Source organism: Lemur catta, chromosome 17, assembly GCF_020740605.2.
Source record: "Lemur catta isolate mLemCat1 chromosome 17, mLemCat1.pri, whole genome shotgun sequence".
Taxonomy (NCBI): Eukaryota; Metazoa; Chordata; class Mammalia; order Primates; family Lemuridae; genus Lemur; species Lemur catta.
In genome coordinates, this window is record NC_059144.1 from 18,056,094 (window position 1) to 18,077,976 (window position 21,883).

Sequence of the window (21,883 nt, forward strand, 5' to 3'; positions counted from 1 at the left end):
CAATATGTGAGGGCTCCAATTTTTCCACATCCTCACCTTCACTAGTTATTATCTGTCATTACAATTATAGCCATCCTGGTGGGTGTGAAGTAGTGTATCATTGTGGTTTTGATTTGCATTTCCCTAACAACTAATGATGTTGAGCACTTTTTTACGTGCTTATTGTCCATTTATACATCTTCTTTGGAGAAATGTCTATTCAAATCCTTTACCCATTTTGAATTATCTTTTTATGGTAGAGTTGTAAGAGTTCTTATATATTCTAGATATGCTTTACCAGATATATGATTTGCAGATGTTTTCTCTCCTTCTGTGGATTATCTGTCTTTTTACTTTCTTTCTTTCTTCTCCTTTTTTTTTTCCTGAGACAGAGTCTTACTCTGTTGCCCAGGGTAGAGTGCAGTGGCGTCATTGTAGCTCACTGCAAACTCAAACTCCTGGGCTCAAGCAATCTCCTGGCTCAGCCTCCAAGTAGCTGGGACTATAGGCATGACCTACCATGCCCGGCTAATTTTTCCATTTTTTGTAGAGAGGGGTATCACCCTCGATCAGGCTGGTCTCAAACTCCTGGCCTCAAGTAATCCTCCCTCCTCAGCTTCCCAAAGTGTTAGGAATACAGGTTTGAGCCACCACGCCCAGCCCTTTTTACTTTCTTGATGGTGACCTTTGAAACATTCAAGTTATTAATTTTGATGAAGTCCAATTTATCTGTTTTTTTCTTTTGTCATTTGTGCTTTCAGATATTCTATTTGATGTCTTCCATAACTTCTCTGAAAATCTGATTTGCTCACTGGGAATATAATTGTATTAGTTTCCCTGATTTGGGATTATAAAGCACTTGATTTAAAATGCCAGTTACATATAAAAGAGCTCAGAAATGTTGATACTCTTTGAGTGGGTAAGCCCATTTCTGTGTACTTAGCTTCAAAAAATAATTTGATAGCAGAAAAGCATCCTAGCCAGGCACAGCGGTTTGCATCTGTAGTCTCAGATACTTGGGAGACTGAGAGGGGAGGATTGCTTGAGGCCAGGAGTTAAAGACCAGCCCGAGCAAGAACAAGACCCCATCTCTACAGAAAATAGAAAACTTATCCGGGCATGGTAGCCCGAACCTGTAGTCCCAGCTACTTAGGAGGCTGAGGCAGGAGGATTGCTTGAGGCCAGGAGTTTGAGTTTGCAGTGAGCTATGATGACCCCATTGCATGATAGCCTGGGCAATATAGTAAAACCCCATCTCTTAAAAAAAAAATTAAAAATTAGCCGGGCTTTGTGATACATGCCTGTAGTCCCAGCTCCTTAGGAGGTTGAGGCAGGGAGGATCACTAGAACTCATGAGTTCAAGACTAGCCCAGGCCATATAGTGAGATCCTGTCTCAGGAAAAAAAAAAAGAAGAAGAAAAAGGAGGAGGAGGAAACATCCTATATGTCCAGAGATCTTCATTGACCTTCATTTCACTGTCACCTATGAGAATGGAATACTCAACAGCAGAGGGGGATGAGTTAAATCCATTGTAGTACATTAGTAGGCAGTTATCAAATATTATAATTATGAAGCTTATATAACAAAAATGTTTATAATGTAATGTTCAGTGAAAAAAACACAAGTGTGCATTAATCATGACTAAAAATATGTAAAAAGTATTTGGACTAGACAGAAAGGTATACAAACTTATGGGTAGCTTTATATCTTATTTAATATTGATATTTTTATAATTAAAAATTAAGCAAAAACATGCATGAAATTTCAAATTGGTGGGAGAAATGGTGGCAAGTGGTTAGATCTGGGTGTATGTTTATCCTTGTCTCTAATTTTTTTAAAAAAACAGTAATTTTATTATGATGTCAGGGTTAGATTTATAAATCAAAGTATGCTATTTAACAATTTGAATAGACATTTTAATTTTCTTTACATTTTTATATCAAATGCAAACACTGATGATAACTTGAATTTAGTACTAGAATTAGTATTATTTTAGTCATTACAGCACTGCAATTTGCTAAAAAGAAAGGTAATGATGATGATTATGGTCATATTTTAAGAATAGGGATCACAGAAGTGCTTTTTTGTGGCGTCTCATGAAATAATTATTAATAATATAATTAATTTACATATCAGTAAATCAATCACCCTAGCTTTTGAAATAAATAAATTTCAGAGACAGTTTTTTTTTAAGAAACAACAAAAACACTGAAAAAAAAAGCCAAAAATGAAAGAACAATAAACACAACACGAGGTCACGTGTAGCACGTGCACCCAAGTTGAGACCACACTTTGAGCTGCTGCACCCAAAGACAGAATGTGCAGCTTGCCAGGCCATAAACTGGTTCTATGGATCCCCTGACGGTCTGACCTTTGGCTTCATCTGAGTGACAGTTTGGGATACAGCCAGTAGCTGTGAGGTGATCCCTTTTCCCTGGCCTGGAACAAGTGTGGTAGGCGGCAGGCAGGGCAAGGTCACAGAGAGAGGCCTGGCTCTCACAGCAGCCAGCCTTCCTGGCCACCCCCGCCCACCCCACCTCTTCCGTTCATACACCAGCTAACTTGGTCCCTGGGCCTGGCTTGGGAGAGACAGAAGCGTCATCTTGTTCTCATATGTGGGAAGGCTATGAAAAGAAAAACCCTTGTTGACCCAAACATTTAAACAAGAATTACACTGGGATCTTTTGTTCTCACTTTGACATGGTCAGAATTAATTTGGAGGTTCAAAAGAGGGTGTGTTTGTTTTTAGTTCTTAATCTGAGTTACTTAATGCAAAGATACGGTGGCGGTAGGGGAAGAAAGGTAAAAAAAAAAAACCATCACATAAGTCTATTAAATGGTATTGGAACATCCCCAGGTCATTCTTCAGGGCACTATTTTGTTAGTGCTTAGGAGGCTCCAGACTCCGACTTTATATCCAAGCTGCTGACTGGACTTCTTGTGAAAAGACCTAGATGGTGGAAGGTAGTGGAGTGTATCTGGGTGTCTGAGAAATATGCAGATAGATAGAGCTTAAGAGATCTTAATCTTTTTTCTTCTCTCCCTCCTCAGGTTTAATAGGGAAAACCCACTTTCTGCAAGCAAGTGAAAAAGCTGCCGTTAGAAACGATTTCTTTGCCCCTCATGGAGTAGCTGGAACTTGTACTGTGAGGCCCCTGATGGGATAAGCTCTCACCTGCTGATCACCCAGTGAGCGTCACCATGGCCAGTAAGAGGAAATCCACCACCCCGTGCATGATCCCACTGAAGACTGTAGTGCTGCAGGATGCCAGCGTGGAGGCCCAGCCTGCTGAGGCCTTACCCCAAGGACCCCAGCAGGATCTGCCCCCAGAAGTGCCTGCCACCAGCAGCGAGGCAGCCCAGAATTCCAGCAGCACTGATGGCTCTTCACTGGCCAACGGGCACCGGAGCACTTTGGATGGCTATTTATATTCCTGTAAATACTGTGATTTCAGATCCCACGACATGACCCAGTTTGTGGGACATATGAACTCAGAGCACACAGACTTTAATAAAGACCCAGCTTTTGTATGTGCTGGGTGCAGTTTTCTGGCAAAAACCCCCGAGGGGCTTTCCCTGCACAATGCCAAGTGTCACTCGGGAGAAGCCAGCTTTGTGTGGAACGTGGCCAAGCCAGACAATCATGTGGTTGTGGAGCAGAGCGTCCCCGAGAGCACCAGCACCCCTGACCTAGCAGGCGAGCCCAGTGCCGAAGGGCTCGATGGACAGGCAGAAATCATTATTACCAAAACTCCAATCATGAAGATAATGAAAGGCAAAGCTGAAGCCAAAAAAATTCACACGATCAAGGAGAATGTCCCCAGCCAGCCTGCGGGTGAGGCCTTACCAAAGCTGTCGGCTGGAGAAACGGAGGTGAAAGAGGGGGACCACTCCTTCATCAATGGGGCCATCCCAGTCAGCCAGGCATCTACCAGCTCTGCGAAACCCCCGCATGCTGCCAATGGGCCCCTGATTGGAACAGTGCCCGTTCTGCCGGCTGGTATAGCACAGTTCCTATCTCTCCAGCAGCAGCCCCCAGTGCACACCCAGCATCACACCCACCAGACACTACCCACATCCAAGGCCCTTCCCAAAGTGATGGTCCCCCTAAGCAGCATTCCAGCGTACAATGCGGCCATGGACTCCAACAGCTTCCTGAAGAACTCCTTCCACAAGTTCCCCTACCCAACCAAAGCCGAGCTCTGCTATTTGACTGTGGTGACCAAGTATCCAGAAGAGCAGCTCAAGATCTGGTTCACAGCCCAAAGGCTGAAGCAGGGCATCAGCTGGTCCCCTGAGGAGATCGAGGATGCCCGGAAGAAGATGTTCAACACAGTCATCCAGTCTGTGCCTCAGCCCACAATCACGGTTCTAAACACCCCCCTGGTTGCCAGTGCTGGCAACGTCCAACATCTCATCCAGGCCGCTCTCCCAAGTCACGTTGTGGGACAGCCAGAGGGCACCGCAGGGGGTCTTCTGGTCACTCAGCCACTCATGGCCAATGGGTTGCAAGCACCAAGTTCATCTCTCCCCCTCACCGTTACATCTGTCCCCAAGCAGCCAAGCGTGGCACCCATTAACACTGTGTGTTCAAATACAACGTCAGCTGTGAAAGTGGTCAATGCGGCCCAGTCGCTTCTCACGGCCTGCCCCAGTATAACTTCCCAAGCCTTCCTTGATGCAAGCATCTATAAAAATAAGAAATCTCATGAACAGCTGTCAGCTCTGAAAGGGAGCTTCTGTCGGAACCAGTTCCCAGGGCAGAGTGAAGTTGAGCATCTGACCAAAGTGACTGGCCTCAGTACCAGAGAGGTGCGGAAGTGGTTCAGTGATCGGAGATACCACTGCCGGAACTTGAAGGGCTCCAGAGCCATGATGCCTGGTGATCACGGCTCCATCATTATTGACTCTGTGCCAGAGGTGTCCTTCTCCCCATCGTCCAAGGCCCCCGAGGTAACCTGCATCCCGACAGCAGCCACAATAGCAGCCCACCCTTCTGCCAAACGACAATCTTGGCACCAGACTCCTGACTTCACACCAACCAAATACAAGGAGAGAGCCCCCGAGCAGCTCAGAGCCCTGGAAAGCAGTTTTGCACAAAACCCTCTTCCTCTTGACGAGGAGCTGGACCGCCTGAGAAGTGAAACCAAAATGACCCGAAGAGAAATTGATAGCTGGTTTTCAGAGAGACGGAAAAAAGTGACTCCTGAGGACACCAAGAAGGCTGATGAGAATGTCTCTCAGGAGGAAGAGGAGGCTGCTGAGGACGAGGGTGGAGAAGAGGATTTGGCCAGTGAGCTGAGGGTCCCTGGTGAAAATGGCTCCCCAGAAGCACCCGGTGGTCATACCTCGGCAGAGCGCAAAGTAAGTCCCATCAAAATCAACCTCAAGAACCTGCGGGTCACTGAAGCCAATGGTAAGAGTGAGATTCCAGGGCTGGGTACCTGTGAGCCCGAGGACGATGGGTCAAACAAGCTGGCAGAGCAGCCCCCAGGCAAAGTGAGCTACAAAAAGACGGCCCAGCAGCGGCATGTGCTGCGGCAGCTCTTTGTCCAGACGCAGTGGCCAAGCAACCAGGACTATGACGCCATCATGGCCCAGACGGGTCTGCCGCGGCCAGAGGTGGTGCGCTGGTTCGGAGACAGCAGGTACGCCCTGAAGAATGGCCAGCTCAAGTGGTACGAAGACTATAAGCGGGGAAACTTCCCTCCAGGGCTGCTGGTCATTGCCCCTGGCAACCAGGAGCTCCTGCAAGACTATTACATGACACACAAGATGCTGTATGAGGAGGACCTGCAGAATCTCTGTGACAAAACCCAGATGAGCCCCCAGCAGGTCAAGCAGTGGTTTGCTGAGAAAATGGGTGAGGAGACACGGGCTGTGGTGGACACAGGCATTGAGGACCAGGGCCCCGGTGCTGTTGAGCCTGCAGCAGTTTACAAAGGGACAGGTGACACCTATTCAGAGGTGTCCGAGAACAGTGAGTCGTGGGAGCCCAGTGTCCCTGACGCCAGCTCAGAGCACTTTGACACATCGAGTCCCCAGGCTGGACTTCAGCTAGGTAAGGAGTCCATGGGAGCCACGTCTACCCTCTGTGGGTGAGGGAAGGATGCGCTCGGGGTGTGCACTGAGTTTATAACAGTGGGTATCTGCTTTCCCTCACGCTGCCTGGCAGCAGGACAAACTGCCTGGTTGCTTCAGGGGACAACTGGCAGCAGAAGACATGGGAACATAGTATGACAAAGGGTTGAGAGGTATTTTTTGTTTCATTTCATGTTTTTTAAAAATCTGTGCAGGGGAAAGAATACAGTGAACCTAAAGGGGTCCAAGTTTTTCTAGCCATTTCTTAGCAATAGGAGAATAGGTCAAAACATCATCTGAGTCAGGCAGATTGATCCACAGTTACTGAGTAGGAGAGAGCAATAGGACATTAGAAGAAATTCAACTTGAATTGCTGAATAAAAGGAAAGAGAGATCCTTTAATTGTCCCTAGATACATGCAGTGCTTTTTTTCTGATGATGAAAAATCCTATCTTGTATTTCTGTTGTTCTTCCTGATGTAGAAGAAATGTTTGTCATAGTGGAAAATCACCTTCCCTCTTGGACATCTAGGGAATCAAAAGCTTGAATTTTGTTCCTCAGTTTCTCTAGATCATACTTGAAAGTAAAAGTTTATTTATTTAAAATGTATTTCATTTAAGACATAGATTTGAAGCCACAGACAAGTCATGTTAGTGGGTATTGATTTTCCACGTTCTTGGTCCATGAGTTCCCAGCCTCTCCGTTCCCTCCCCACCCTTGGTATTTATCTCCTCATTAGAGGTCCCATCACAGAACAGTCAGGAGGGAGGAGCATCGCAGAAGCTGCAAGGATTGGGGGTTCCAAAATGGCAGCTCTGCCAGCTGAGCTGGTGTGGTGGAGGAGTGCAGGAGACACCCAAGAAGTATCTGTGCAATTGGGCAGTATGGCAGTTGGCCCCCAGGAACCTTGGTGTGAGCTGCCTCAGTGTGGGGCCTTGTGTTTGGCACCTCATCCCCAGGACTGAATATAGTGCCCTGCCCCGCAGAGACCCCACAGAACTTCCAGTATGGTGTTCCATTGTGTCCACAGCTGGCAATTGTTGTTGTTTGTTTGGCCTGGCAGATCCCACCTCAGTTGCTTTCTACTGAACACCTCTAAAAAGACAAATTCTTTTTCTTTCTCTAAATATTTTAAATTGATTTGAACACAACAATTTGAAACATAGGCCACTGTTTCTTTACTCAGTTAAAGAAAAGGAGACTTCCAAGTCCACCCATAATTTGAGGGTAGGGGGTGCCGTGTTTCCCATCTGTTTAGCATTTGCAGAAGGCCTGTTCTTTTCATGCTCACATACTAAGGTGAAAAATCCAGCTCTGCAAAACCCACACTGAAAGCAAACATCTGGTAGAGCCTAGAGTTACCGGTCAGCAGTTAGGGTGTGAGCACACAGGCACTGGCTTCTTTTGGCCTCCTCCAACTCTGACCATGTTTTCACTAGGGCAAGACTGGGGCGAAATGCTTCTCTCCTCCTCTGGGCCCCACAGCTCCCAGATGGCTTCACAACGTGGCTAATGCCACATCCTGGAGTCAGAGCAGCGCATAAATGAGATTGCTTACGACTGGTTTGATTCTTTTTCAATGTAGAACAGGTTGTCTCTCGTCTTTCACCTGGAGGGCTTTGTCCAAGTTGGTCGAAGTGTCCTTATGTTGCACTCAGCTCTGTGCTTCTTGTGATTATCAGTAGGCCAAGGTGTCATGCTCAAGAGAGATGAGGATGTTTGAATAAGTTTGTTACAAAAGCTAATAGTACCACCCAAAGCAATCTACAGATTCAATATAAAACCTATCAAAAGCAAAATCATGTTTTTGCAGAAATAGAAAAATCCATCCTAAAACTTATATGGAATCTCAAGGGACCCCACATAGCCAAAATAGAGAAAGGACAAAGTTGAAGGAATAACACTTGCTTCCTGATTTCAAATTTTACTATAAAGCTACAATACTCAAAACAGTGTGGTACTAGCATAAGGAAAGACAATATAGGCCAATGGAATAGAATAAAGAGCCCAGAAATCTTCAAATAATGGTCAGTTGATTTTTGAGAGGGTGCAAAGACAATGGGGAAAAAGATAGTCTTTTCAACAAAAGCTGCTTGGAAAACTGGATATCCATATGCAAAAGAATGAAGTTGGATCCATACCTTATAACATATCTAGAAATTTACTCAAAATGGATCACAGACCTAATCAAAAGATCTAAATAAAATGCCTAGAAGAAAGCACACTCTCTATGGCCATAATACTCTGAACGTGCCCAGTCGCATCTGATCTTGGAAGCTACGCAGGGTCTGGCCTTGTTAATACTTAGATGGGAGAAAACACAGATGAAAACCTTCCAGGCCTGGGATTAAGCAATGATTTCTTAAGTGTAACACTTAAAGCATAAACAACAAAAACAAAAAATAAATAAATTGGACTACATCAAAATTTAAAACTTTTTGCATCAAAGGACTTTATCAAGAGAATGAAAAGACAACCCACAGAATTGGAGAAAATATCTGAAAATCATATATCTGATAAGTGATTAATTTTCAGAATATACATAAAACTCCTACAAATCAACAACAAAACCAATTCAAAAATGGGCAAATAATTTAAATAGGCCTTTCTCTAAAGAAAATATACAAATGGGCAATAAGCAAATGAAAAGATGGTCCATATCATTAGTCATTAGGTAAATGCAAATGAAAACCACAGTAAGATACCACTTCACACTTAGGGTGGCTATTATACACACACACACATACAGAACATAACATGTTGGGAAGATATGGAGAAATTGGATCCTTTGTGCATTGCTGGTGGGAATGTAAAATGGTACAGCCACATTAGAAAACAATTTGGCAGTTCTTCAAGAAGTTGCGTATAGGTTTACCATATGATCTAGCAATTTTACCCCTAGTATGCCCAAAAGGATTAAAAACAGGAACTCAGATACTTGTACACCAGTGTTCATAGAGGCATTATTCACAGGAGCCAAAAGGTAGAAACAACCCAAGTACTTATCAACAGATTAATAGATAAACAAAATATGTGTGTGTGTGTGTGTGTGTGTGTGTGTGTTTGTACATATTATTCTACCGTAAAAAGGAATAAAATGCTGATAGGTTCTAAAACATGAATGGACCTTAAAAATATTATTCTAGGCTGGGCGCGGTGGCTCACGCCTGTAATCCTAGCCCTCTGGGAGGCCGAGGCGGGTGGATCGCTCGAGATCAGGAGTTCGAGACCAGCCTGAGCGAGACCCCATCTCTACTAAAAATAGAAATAAAAATTATCTGGACAACTAAAAATATATATAGAAAAAATTAGCTGGGCATGGTGGCGCATGCCTGTAGTCCCAGCTACTTGGGAGGCTGAGGCAGTAGGATCACTTAAGCCCAGGAGTTTGAGGTTGCTGTGAGCTAGGCTGATGCCATGGCACTCACTCTAGCCCGGGCAACAAAGCGAGACTCTGTCTCAAAAAAAAAAAAAAAAATATTATTCTAAGTGAAATAAGCCAGACACAAAAAGACAAATACTGTATGATCCCACTTATATGAGGGTATCTAGAATAGGCAAATTCACAGAGATGGAAGGTAGAATAGAGGTTATCAGGGGTTAGGGGAGGAGGAAATGAGGAGTTAATGTTTAATGGATATAGCATTTCTGTTTAGGATGATGAAAAAGTTCTGAAAATAGGGTGATGGTTTCATAAATTATGAATATACTTAATGCCACTGGATTGTACACTTAAAAATGGTGATAATGGTAAATTTTATGTTATGTATATTTTACCGTAACTTTTTAAAAAAGCCAACGTGGAGATGTGATGAGTAGGTTTGAGTCACAGGCACCGACTCCCCTCAGCTACTAAATCTAACACAAAGTGAACTGTTGCTGTCCTTGGTGGGACACAGCAAGAGTGGCAGTGGGTGGCCATCTGCCACTTCTGCCTGAGGCAGACAATGGTGGTTACAGGAAGGGCCTGTGCCTGGTTTCTCCCAGCTTTCTCAGCCAGCTGCAATGTAAGGGACATCTGTCTCCGCACGCCACACGGGTGATGAACTTCTGATCAGCCTCAAAGACTTTGACTCTAAGGGTTCCAAATTACAAATGAAGTGAAGACGCCAGTAGAATGCATATCAGAAACTAGAGCCAGCTGCTATTGTATTAGAACAGTGTGTTCTGGAGAGCCAGGAGGGGGAGAGGGCAGGATGAGGCTTTTTAGGACCTAACTCCAGAGGTGGCAGCAGTGGTGGCCTGGGGAGCAGGGGTTAGTGCGTCTGGAGAAGTCAAGCCGCTGCTCCAGCTGCTAGGCCTGGGGCTTGGCGGGGTCCCTTGGAGAGTCTGAGCATCCTGTCCTTCACCCCCACTCCCTCAGGCTGGAGAGTGGGCAGTGGCTGGCAGGAGGGCATTGCTCATGGAATTAAGAGGTCCCCAAAGCCAGCGATGCCACCCTGGCCTATCGAGGATGAGGCTCCTCTGGGGGCTATACAAGTGGCAGCTGCTGTGGAGTGACAGGCATGTGTTTTCTCTTCAGAAACAGACTGACTCTGATCCGATTACTGTGAAGGACTGGCCTGTCTGGGATGCCGCCTGCCACGTGGAAGGGCCAAACCCGACTGTCTGCTGCCACATGCCGTTCCCATGCCCGGCCACTGGGTCCCCAAGAGAGCTTCTGGAGGCCTTGAAGACAGCCCAGAGCCCGCTGCCGCCCCCAGCCTGCCCACCACCAAGCAAGCAGTGAGAACAGGGTTCTCGTTCTTCCTCCCACGGCGTAGGACCTTTCCTTTGCTCCTAGTGGATAAGATAGTTCAGATTTCATATTCATAGACACAGAATCAAGTTTTTAACATATACATCTGCCTATATACGTTAAATAAAACATCAGATTATAAACACTTTCTTTACATAGAAACTTTGGTTAGCAAAGCAGTACATCGTCCTTGACATCATCTCTGAAAATGCCCTGTGTCTGTTCTCTGGGGATGGCTGGGTCACAGGGCCCCTCACCTTCCACAAGGGGCAAGAGGTTACAGGCGTACTCAGAACTACATCTGGAACCTCCCCGCCAGATGTCCCCGTTGCATTCCTAAACGAAGCAATACCTTTGAAATGATCTCTGCCGCATTAAGCGGTGACCAGCTGTGTTTCATGCCAGGCTTGCCTTGCCTTGTGGACTGATCATTGCAAAACCCGCTGTTACCCTCAGTTCAAAACACAGACTGGCTATGTGATTAGTGTAGGATATTTACCACTCTCTTTAGTTGTTAGCATAATTCTGCTTTTTCATGGGAGTTTGAATCATGGACCATAACTTTTTAGTTACCAGATTAACTAAAAAAACATTTGTTGCTAAGCCAAATGTACTGACCTATGTGCCTGCCTTTTTTTTTTTTTTAAATCTAGACACATTTAGAGAGGAAAATGGGGAAAAGAAACGGGTGGGGGTGGAAGTGGAAGTGGTAGAAGTGTGTAGTCACAGCTTGTAGCTCTGGCTACTGTGGCTTTAAGAGCCCTTTCACCACACTCAACTTCAGAGCCTTCTATGGTTTGGGAAGAAAGAACTCACTGGCCCAGTAGTCAGAGTGAAGGCTGAAGGGCTTCCAGGGCTTTCTGGAATTATCAGAGCTGGGGTGGTCTTCAGCACAAAGACTTGCACGTGGGGGTCCTGCCCCTCACACCCAGGGCCTGGCTGGCATGCTGGGTGCACACCCAGGGGATGCTGGACATCGTTGGACAGGTCCCTCTGAGGATGTTTCCAAAGTTCCATATTTATATTCCCAAACTTGGAAATAAGAACTCTATCTACTTTAACCTAACCTTCATTTGCTTTTTTGAATTGATAAAAATCATAGGAAAAAATGTCTTGAAACATTAGAAAACTTGGTTACAGAGCTGTGCTACATGGTATATCCTGGTTTCCCCGAGACTGGCTGCTCTGAGAGCAGTGGGTACAGAGGGGCAGGCTATAGACCTGTGTCACCTGCAGCTCCACTCACCTCTTAGAAACCACCTGCTTCCCAAAGTGCCAAGCCACAGGCACCAGGGTCTAGGGGGCACACTCCCCCTGGGGCTGGGGTGGAGCGCTTCGAGAGCCCGGGAAGAGGGAGGGGCTTTGGGCAGGAAACACCTGTGGTTTAGCCACTGTCCTCCTCCCCCATCCTACCCAGGGAAGTAGACCCGGCAGGGCACCGTGCTGGCTTGGTTCTGAGGACGAGCATGGTGGTAGTACCTTCTGCCTTTCAGGAAAGGGCTTTCTTTGGAAACCAAAAGCCCTTGAAACATTGTTCTTCTGAAGTGTCTTCTCCTGTCCTTCCTGTCCCAATAGGGACCACCTCTTATTTGTCTCAAACAGGGGACTTGTGAGTACTTGGCAAGTTTTGCAGCCAATTTTTGTATCCTTTCCATTTTGGCAGTGAAGCTATTTGGTCCGAAAAGCCTTTGAGGAATTGACAAGAATGGTGAGTGAGTGCTTTCCTTCAGAGAACAGACACCTGGAATTTCTCCTTTAGTGTTTATGTACATGCAGATTAATTTATATATATACATATACAGTACAAATACTCATTTGATGCTTGTAAAACATACATCTGATGTGTGCACTTGAGGAACTTCGTGGCACCTGGGTGTTGGAAGTAGCCTGTGTTGGAGGGAATGCCAGTACCCTGGGCAGCTGGGGTGGCCCAGCATGAAGCCATCTCCAAGTGTCTGAGAAACCACCCGGTGCCTCACCTCCAAATCCTGCTGGCATCACCGCCAGAGCTCGGCGTGCACTGGCCGAAGGGTTGTGTCTATGGAGAAGATTTTCTTGGTTATTTTATTTGTATTCACATTAATTTACAAACCAAACAGCAAAGCACAGCGAATTGCTCAGTGGACGAGCTCATGCTGTCGACCCAGCCTCGGGCACCAGCTCATCTTTTAGGTGGAACGGTTACAGTGCTGCCTGCTCCAGCGCGTCTTCCCCACAGATGTTGGCCCTGCCCAACAGCCAGGGCTACGCGAGACTTCCCAAGTAAGGAGCCCGGCAACCGGACAGACCCTTCTCTTCCTGTGCACTTGGATGGGAAGGAAGCAGTGTGGTCTGGACCTTATGCTTGAACGAATAGAATGATCAAAGGTGATGCTGAGGGAGGCAGTTATCAAGCAGGTGCTTCAAGGGACACTGTAGCAGGTACTCCAGGCTTCGGGGGCAAAACCCTGAAAGCAGCTAGTGGAGCAGAGAGACACCCACACTAGTGGCAGGGGGCACGTGGCCCCGTGGAAGGATGGATCACTGGTTTTGCGCACTGCTGAAGGGTTAAATTCTGTGTTGCCTTCGGGAGAAGGTGTCTGGGGGCTGCAGAGTTGAGAGGTGGGGTAGGGTTAGTCTCTCCTGAAGAAAAAGCCTATTTTATAAGGTGACTAATCTTATCCTTCTTTTCTGTACACACTTGGACTCATCAGAGATAGTAAAAATCATCTTTCAGCATTTCTTGTTGCCTATGTCTTGTAGCTGTTTATTATGTTTTTTTTTTTACATGGGGTTGTAGATCCAGTTCTCATAGGTGAAACCAGATCACCATTCTGATAAAGGAAATTTGAATTTATGATACATATACTTTGCATATTTTGATTACCTGTTTTCATTTTTGACTATAGAGGAGCTTAGCTTTTTGATTTGGGGAGGGGGACAGTGTCGTTTTCAGGAGTCTTAAGTTCCTGGAAAAGAATGCCCTACTTGCATGGCTTGCTAGCGCTTGGGTTTGACTGTAGGACTTGGAGCTCCTTTCTCTTGGCCGAGTGACAGGGAGCTGTTCAGGTGGACCAAAGCACCTTGACCCGAGGGCCTCACGTCCTGCTCTCCGGTAGCAACAGGAGGGTGTTGGGCAGAGTTGTGGGCTCCCATGTGTACTAACGGTCTCATCCCCAGCTGGCCTTGGGAGGCTGTCCCACCAGGAAGTTTGTGTTCTTCAGGCTGAAATGTGGCTTCATCCCACTCAGTGAGTGGCCCAGTGGCAGGTCCTGTGCGCTGTCCCCCTCCCTTCCGGCTCTGGCACAGGGGGGGCTGCCTCCCATGGAGGGCGGTGTTGGCCTTTCTGCTTGGACGCTTTGTGCACGCCCTCTGCCTCAGCTCCCTGCTTATGCCGTCCCTGTCTTGGGCCCTGTTGCCTCTTGAATTCCTAGTCTCTTCTTTAGCCCAAATCCTCAGATTGGAGCAGCTTTGCCAATTCAAACATCACAGCCCAAGTGGGTAACAGCACTCTGCAGGGGAGGAGACCCAGCCAAGAAGAAAATCTTAAAACCAAATCTGGGGTTTGGGCACTTACTAAAGTCCCCTACCTTTTTTCTCGCTCAGAGTCTATCTGGGGAGTTTATCAGTTTTACTCACCTTTTGCAGAAGATGTACTTTTGTGTTAAGTTTAAAATTTTTGTGCATCACATTGATTTGCAAGGCTCAGTTGCATGCTGGAGAAGAAAAATCCTCTAGACACGTGAAGGTCCACACAGCCAACCCTTCTAGGCCAAAACCAGCAGCCTGCTCAGGTCAGGTAGCTGCCAGGCTTGGTTCTCCTCACTCCAGACGTGACTCCTCCTATTCAGGGTCTCTTGACCACTTCCTTCTCTCCCTGTCCCCGAGAGCACAAGCCTCTCCCAGGCATCCTGCCCAGACCATGGTGGGGCGTCTCCATGTGGCTTGGGGAGCACCTCATCGCAGCAAAGCTCCAGCGCCTGTGCGAGCAGGGAATTGTGAACTCGAGCCTTTCTCCTGAGCCCCAGACCCCTCCCCAAGCGAGCCACCATGCAGTCTCCTCTGGCACATTTAAACGGGGCAGGGACGTGGCTGAGCCATGCAACGCCAGGGCTGATGTGGCTGTGAGAGACCTCCTCAGCAAAGTGACCGGTTTGGGTTTGGGTCAAGTGACTGGATGGAAGGGGCAATCAAGGTGCTGCTTGGCTTGTGGCCCAGCCCAACTCTAAGTGGGACCAACAGGTTTCTGCTGGAATCTACTGGAACGTGCCAGGTCACACTGGGAAGGGTAGGGTGTGGTGGAGCCTGGCTAACTCAAGTTCTCTCTGGGTTGGCCCAGCACCCGCCCTTAGTTGTGATGTGAAAGCACAGACAGAGCGTCTGGCCTTCGAGAGGGTCCAGAGCCTGCTTTCTGGCTCTGCAGTCCTGAGCTCTCGGCAACACTAGCCAGCCGTCCTGTGACCTGCCCACTGCTCTGACCTCTTCTTTGACCGGGGCCCAGTCCTTCACCAGACTAGAGATGCGACAGTGAAGAGTTTCTTTGTAGCCCTGGCTGGATCCAGCAGGAGCCGTGCATTCTAACTGCCCTGAAGCCTGGGACAGGGGAAGGAACCCAGAGGCTGGGGAGGAGACTAAGCAGACCATGGTTACAATATGGACTAGGACGGGGCAAGCACCCCCTTCTTTGATTTTTAAAAATGACATCTTTTGCTTTACAGAACTGTGAGGATTCACAAAGAACGTATAGTTACTGCTTTGCTGGTCCCAAAGCTTTCCCAGCCCTCAGAACCCGGCCCTTGTGGCTGCTCCAGCCGGAGTCAGGCAGAACAGGGGGCAGAGGGAGCACGGTGAGCAGGGTGGCCGCTGCGGGGGGGGGGGGCCTGGGCGTCTTCATCTTCCCTGCCGTCTGCTCAGGTAGGTGGTGAGTCCCGGGGGACCTGAGAGGAGCCGGCATTTACCTGCCGTTAGCGCTGCCCCCTTCAGGAGCCCGGCACGGGAGTGTGCGTGTGTGCGCGTGTGTGCACGCACACCCAGGATGGATGAGCACTGTGTGTGTGAGTAGCCTTTCCTGGTTAATGCTTTTTAAACTTCTCCTTTCCATGATGAATGGACGATTTAAAATGACTTAGTGTGCCTGGAGTTGAAGGTGCAATGTCGAGGATAAATGTTGAGTAACAGAAAGCTGCAAGTGTTGCTCTTTCCAAGAGTCAAACCCAAGTAGAAACACTGCTAAGAGGGGAAGCGTCTACCACGTGGCACCTCTCTGTCCTGCAGTTTGTGTTTAACACGTTAACTGACACCTGAGTTGTATTTAACTCATGCTAGTTTTGAGCCCGGGGCCTGGTGAAGCATGTGTAACTCACATGTCTCTACCTTGGGAGCCGTGTGAACTAGTTTTCAAGTTGCATATAACTCATGCACAGAAAACAATAAAAAAAATTTTCATTAAATTAGAAAGGATTATTTTGTTTTCAAGGTTTTTATTCTATTTTCCTAATAAAACACCATGGCCCCAGGGGAAAAAAATTTTTTTCTAGTGTGGCAGTCAATGTGTTAAAGAGAGAGGTCACTCATCTCTGGTTCCTACCCACACAGCTCCCGTTCTTGCAGTTTGTTTGGAACAGGGCGAAAGCCCCACGATAGCCTGTCGGCAGGAGCGTGGAGCGCTAGCCCCCTCCTCCCTCCTCCGCAGGATCCCGCATGGCGGTCAGGTCGCTCCCCGTGGAGCTGGGCCAGGGCTGGGGAGAAACGGTCGCCCCTGTGCGGCGGTTCCGGCCACTCTTCTGAGCAGTCGCTTTGTTCAGCTGGGTCAGGAGGGTCAGACTGTGCCATAATTGTTATTTAAAAGAGAAAACATGCCAACCTTCCTCTCTCTCCTGCCGGCCATTGTTCATTGAGAGTTTCACTGAGCGCAGCCTTTGTGGAAGTCAGGGAGGTTGCCAAAGGCCTGCAGATCCTGACAAGGTCCCGACTCCTGGTTTTCTAGCGTCCATTTGCATTCTGGTCTTCAGGTCAGACTGCTTTGTTCCCATAGCCAGACTGCTGAGAAGCGAGGCTGGGGAGGAACTGCTGAGTGGTTGCTGTTGGTGCGCTCCCTGTTTCCCGGAGACAGCTGAAGAAGTGATCATCTTGGTGCTAAAAGGCAACTGCCCTGTCATTGGAGGCAAACTGACATTTAGCCAAACTGTACAAGAAGATCCCATCTCCTGCTGTGGCCAAGCAGGAGAGCCCGAACCAAGGGAATGGCATACTCCGTCATGCAGGCCTGGGTAGAATGGTAATTCTTTGCCCTGGTAAATGTCTTTTTAACAGAAAGATGGAACTTGACTTTGGACGTGGTGGTGCTGAGGCAGGAGGAGTGGAGTTGTCCTCTGGGCTGAATCTCCAGGCCTCACAAAGTCCCCTGTGGGGATGCTGCTATTTCTAATGCAAATTGCACATTTCGTAGATTTTGTATCTTGTGGATTTGGATGAAGGAGGGGAGCAGGGACAAATTGCTTGTACAATTTGAAATGGGACTCAACGGTACTTCAAACCTTTTGATTGTTGCTAAATAAAGATGTAAATAACATTTCATATCTGCTGACTTATTTTGTGGGAGAGTCAGAAAAAAAGCTAAAAACATTTCACATCTTATTTACTCTGTGAAGACCGACCTTAAAACTCTGATGGACAAGTGAGACAGTTTCCCTGCGCTCACATTTTCCTGCATTGCTGAGTTCACTGCAATGGCTTCTACATGAAAGAGCTGTTGTTTTAGAAATTGCACTGAAGAAAGGCAAACTGAGTTAAACTTGGTATCGTCGGGTATCTAGTGAGCAAACACTGGCAAGTTTTTTTTTTTCCCTGTGAGGTAAGTGCTGACAAGCAGAGGTTGTCACTGGGCAAGGGGGTGTTGAACATGCACCAGGACCCAGTGGCCTTCTGGAGGAGTAAGTTGGAGGAAGCCCCAACTTCCAAGATCCAAAGCAAGTGAATTTTGCTGGGGTGGCCCTAAGGGCCTGTGGTGGAAGGAAAGGGGGAATCCCTGAGATGAAATCACCCGGGGTGGAGCCAGACCAAGGCGTGGCAGTGGTCTCTCCCAGGGTGGCAATTCTGGACACCAGGCCTATTCTTGACTTGGTCCTTCCAGAGGCCAACTTAGGTCTTGGGGAAGCAGTTGTGTGTTGAACCTGCAGACCCAGGTCCTTGGAAGTTAGATCAACCTGGTGTGAAACGGGGGGAGCCGATCAGCTGGACCCCATGGGGGCAGACTCAGACAGTGGCTCACCTGGGACACACACACACACCGTGGGTAGAGCTGGCAGTAGCAGCCAGCAGGGGGTTGCTGTGGGCTTCCCTGGGGCAGCTGAGAGGCCTCTAGGCAAGGAACAGAATGCCCAGATCAACCCCTGGGGATGGATTGCTAGGGGAGGACCCAGGGAGAAGAATCTCAGGCTGAGATAGGGCTTAATGTATTTAGTTAAAATGTGAAAGGGGCATGACTTCATTTTGTTCACCAAGTCAGTTTGGTAGGATAACCTGATACTTTATTTTTTTTCCCTCTGCAGAATGATAGTAACGAGATGATGGGCTCAAGGTGAAAGACAGTGAGTGAGTGTCTAGGCCCAGCCCTCAGGTAATGTTCAGGATGCGCCTGGTCAGGAAGGAGGCCCCCGCTCATGGCCACAGGTACTTGTTAAGGGCTGGTTCCCGAGCTGTTCCTGAAGTCAGAACCTGTTCCTGCCTTCTTCCCACAGGGCGGCCCTCAGTCCAGGGGCAGAACACCCCTGATGCTGTAGGCAATGCTCAGTTGTGTCCCCTGGGTGAAAGCTGGTGGGAGCAAAGGCCTGCCATCTGGCCAAGTGCAGGTCCCGCTGGTGCCGTCAGTGTGTGGAGTGACAGGGGAGCCAGCCCGCTTCTTTGTCTGTGCCCTGGTGCCACTGACTTGCCCTCTCCTGACCCTGCTCTTTTGGCTTCCTCTGCCAAAATCAGTGACTCTCAACCCTGACTACGAGTTCACACCACCTTCGGAGCTTTTGAACAATACCCATGCTGAGGCTGCAGGTACTGGTGTTTTTTCAGCTGCTGGGTGGTGCTCGTGCGCTGTCAGGGCTGAGACCGCAGCGCACCAGGTGAGGCAAGTAACCACTGATTCCAGAACATGCAGCCACCCAAGGAAGGGTCTCCCCGACCAACACACGCCCTTGTTGGGCCTCTGGGTCAATCAACAATTGTCAGGTCTGGAGAAATCTAAAATGAAACTGATCTTTAAATGTGCTTTACTGAGGGTTGACATGTTTTCCACTAAGAACAAGAATCAAAGCATTTGCAGTGACTGACAGACAAAGGCAACGTTGTAAAGAGCCTATGACAGGAAAGCCTCCGGTCTATGAAACTGCTTTAGGGAAGGCAGAGCTGTGCCTACCCCAGGTCCTACTCCAGAAGGACACTTGTTCAGTAAATGGAGGTATGTATTGCTGAAAATTAAAGTGGTCAACACCAGCAAGCCAAGGACATCATAAACAATGCAGACAGGCCCTTCTCCGATTAGGAAAGGGCCGTAAGGATCTGGAGCAGGAAAGCACATAGCATGAGAACCCTGGTAAGTTCCCACCCATCACCTTCCTGTGTGTGGGAAAGGACCACCCTCCTCTCTGTAAAAGCTGGGACCATGAAGCTCTAAGAAGCCAGCCATGGGGCCCACAAGAACCCAACCAAGCTCGGACACTGGCCGTCATATCTAGAGTTCAGTGGACGACACGAACTATTTTAAACTTTGTGTGGCCTAATTTTGTTCCATCCCAGCAGACCATGAAAACAGAGCGTCGGGAAGAGAAGGGCCTTTTCAACCATGTTCTGGGCAGTTTTCAGCTGCAAGTTATAGAGGCAACCGGAGTGGCAGCTGGCAACGCACAACAGATGCTCCTTTTTTGGAAGGAGCAGTTTCTGTGGACCTGGGAAGGGGCTCCCGTTGCTTCCTGCTCCTCACCCAAGCCGGCCGGCCACGGAGAACCTGGGCTTGCTCCCGGGCCGGATGCACTCTGTCCAGCCACACCCTCGGAGGACGGGCAGGGGCGAGGGTAGCTTCACCCCTCCTGTTAGCCCAGAGGAGGTAAGATTCGCTTGACCTGAGAGGTTTCCAGAAACTCCCCACCTGCTTCTATTGCAGAATAATCACCAGGCAATTGTCCCCAGGTAAGAGTCTTTCCTGCGCCCTCAAAAGCATACAAATTAAAGGAAAAAGGACATGAGGATGATTTATTTGGCAGTCAGATCTTAAGAGGGCAGCAGAACTAGCAAATGGCCAACCCTGAGCCCAAAGGTGGGCAGTGGGTTTGCGTGTGCTGAATGCTGGCTATGCTGTGAGGCACCTTTGCACCCACGGGCCTGGGCCCCAGCCTCTGTCCTCAGAGGTGGGGACTGCCTGCCCAACCTTCCCGTCTCCTTCCTTGGAACGTTTTAGATTAGGCCGAAGCTGCAGTAAGTGCAGCAGCTTCTTTCAGCACCTGACTGCCTGCCCCCCACCTCCCCATGAGGCAGGCAACTCCTTAAATCCCTTTTTCATTCCTAAGGGAAAGCATAGTGAATTTTCTTTGCCTTAAAAACAGAAAACAAAAAACCTCACCAGAATAGGCTCTGTTATTTCTTCTCTTCCCGCCCCCCTCCCCATTCCTGACAGTGCCTTAACGTCCCAAACTGAGCCCTCCCCACACGGCAGGTACCTCACCTGCCGCTCTCCTCTCAAAGGCTCTACTCCGAGGGCTCCCTACAAGGGTGAGGAGCAAGAGGAGTAAATAACTTAGTTACAATCCCATTGAGAAGAAAAATAATACTGCTATTTTTAACATGATCCCCTGTATCTTTCAGGCTAGGTGGTGTTCCCGGCCATGGGCGATGTGCCCTTGTGCTGTGTCCTCCTCCTCGGGCAGGGCAGAGCATCTCCACACAGGCCCCGCACTCCCCCACCCTGGCTCCAGGGCCAAACTGCAGGGGCCTGTGCCCACTCCCCCTGCCCAGCTGTGGTTTTAAAGCTACAGGACAATGTAAACTTTGTTTCCCTGGCCCAGCAAGGCTCCTCCTCCTCCACTCTCAGGAATGTCAGCGGCTCCTTAGAGCCTCCTGTGCCACTGGTTGAGGCAGCCTCTCTCTCCAAGGGGCTTTAGCCGTGGTCCTGGCCCCACGAGATGGAAGGATCCATCTCCAGAAGTCAGGGCCAGATGTGTGCTTAATGCGAGACACAGTACAGTTTTTGCCTTCACTCGGAGCCGGGGCACGGAGGCCCCAGACGGTAATACACTTCGGCGATGGCTTGGTTTCTGTCTAGCATTCACTGCTGCAATCCAGGCTGCGAGGCCAGCAAGGCTGCCACAGCAGGCTGCTTCCGAAGAACCCAGTTCACGGCATTCCATGAGGCGTGCAGCACCTGCTGCTCTCCAACGAGGTGGGGGCACAACTAGAGGCGGTTGTCTCCATTGACCCGAGTCCTTCTTGGGGCCCTGGACAGAAGGGAAGAGTATCCTTACTGGCAGCTGGCCCTTGCAGTCCCATGGGATAATCGTCTGGCCCAAAGCCACACAACTGTGACTTTTCTACCCAGGAGAAAGAGACACTGCAGTAGGCCCTGGCACCCCTCCCTCGCCCTCACCTTCGTTCCCGACTGTCAAAATGGTCTGCGAGATGCTCCTGGGAGATGCGGAAGTCCTCAAATGGCTGCTGGTAGCGGGCTTCAAAGGAGCCTTCCCGGGCCCGGCCGTGAAACAGCTGGCCTGAGGCATCTGAGCCCCGCTCCCGCAGGGACGTACCACTGAAGGGACTGAGGTCACCGTTTTCCTGCTTCACCAAGGGCAAGTGCACAAGAGGGCAATGACTGCTCTGCACCTGGGCGGCTGCTGCCTGGCTCTCCCCCCACCCTAGGCCGGCCACCCGGCTGCAGTTACCTTGGCAGGGAAAACGTCGATCTTGATAAGCAGGGAGGCCAACTCCAGGTCCTCACTGTAGTTGTTCTTCAAAGGCACCGCTCTGTATCCTGGGAGGGGGAAGCCTGGCGCTCAGCCCAGCAAGGAGCTGAGCAAGGGGCCCAGCCAACCCTGGCAGCAAGATCGGGGACACTGTGGAAGGTTCCT

At 48.8% G+C, this 21,883-nt stretch overlaps 2 protein-coding genes across 15 annotated transcripts in view; one reads left to right on the plus strand and one right to left on the minus strand.

Annotated features, from left to right (window-relative positions):
* The window catches only part of ZHX3 (zinc fingers and homeoboxes 3), a 112,768-nt gene extending 99,251 nt beyond the window's left edge, over positions 1 to 13,517 (plus strand). For all 12 annotated transcript variants that reach the window (XM_045529273.1, XM_045529272.1, XM_045529277.1 and 9 more), the window contains 2 exons: positions 3,032 to 6,041; positions 10,584 to 13,517. In XM_045529273.1, the coding sequence (XP_045385229.1) occupies positions 3,182 to 6,041; positions 10,584 to 10,594 (2,871 nt within the window). In that variant the 5' untranslated portion in view covers positions 3,032 to 3,181 and the 3' untranslated portion in view covers positions 10,595 to 13,517. The remainder of the gene's footprint in view (positions 1 to 3,031; positions 6,042 to 10,583) is intronic.
* Positions 13,518 to 19,991: 6,474 nt separating this feature from the next.
* Positions 19,992 to 21,883, minus strand: part of PLCG1 (phospholipase C gamma 1) — a 37,812-nt gene continuing 35,920 nt past the window's right edge. For 2 of the 3 annotated variants that reach the window (XM_045529283.1, XM_045529284.1), the window contains 3 exons: positions 21,698 to 21,786; positions 21,406 to 21,593; positions 19,992 to 21,256 (listed from right to left, as the gene is read on the minus strand). In XM_045529283.1, the coding sequence (XP_045385239.1) occupies positions 21,214 to 21,256; positions 21,406 to 21,593; positions 21,698 to 21,786 (320 nt within the window). In that variant the 3' untranslated portion in view covers positions 19,992 to 21,213. The remainder of the gene's footprint in view (positions 21,257 to 21,405; positions 21,594 to 21,697; positions 21,787 to 21,883) is intronic. The other variant, XM_045529285.1, reaches the window with a different exon arrangement.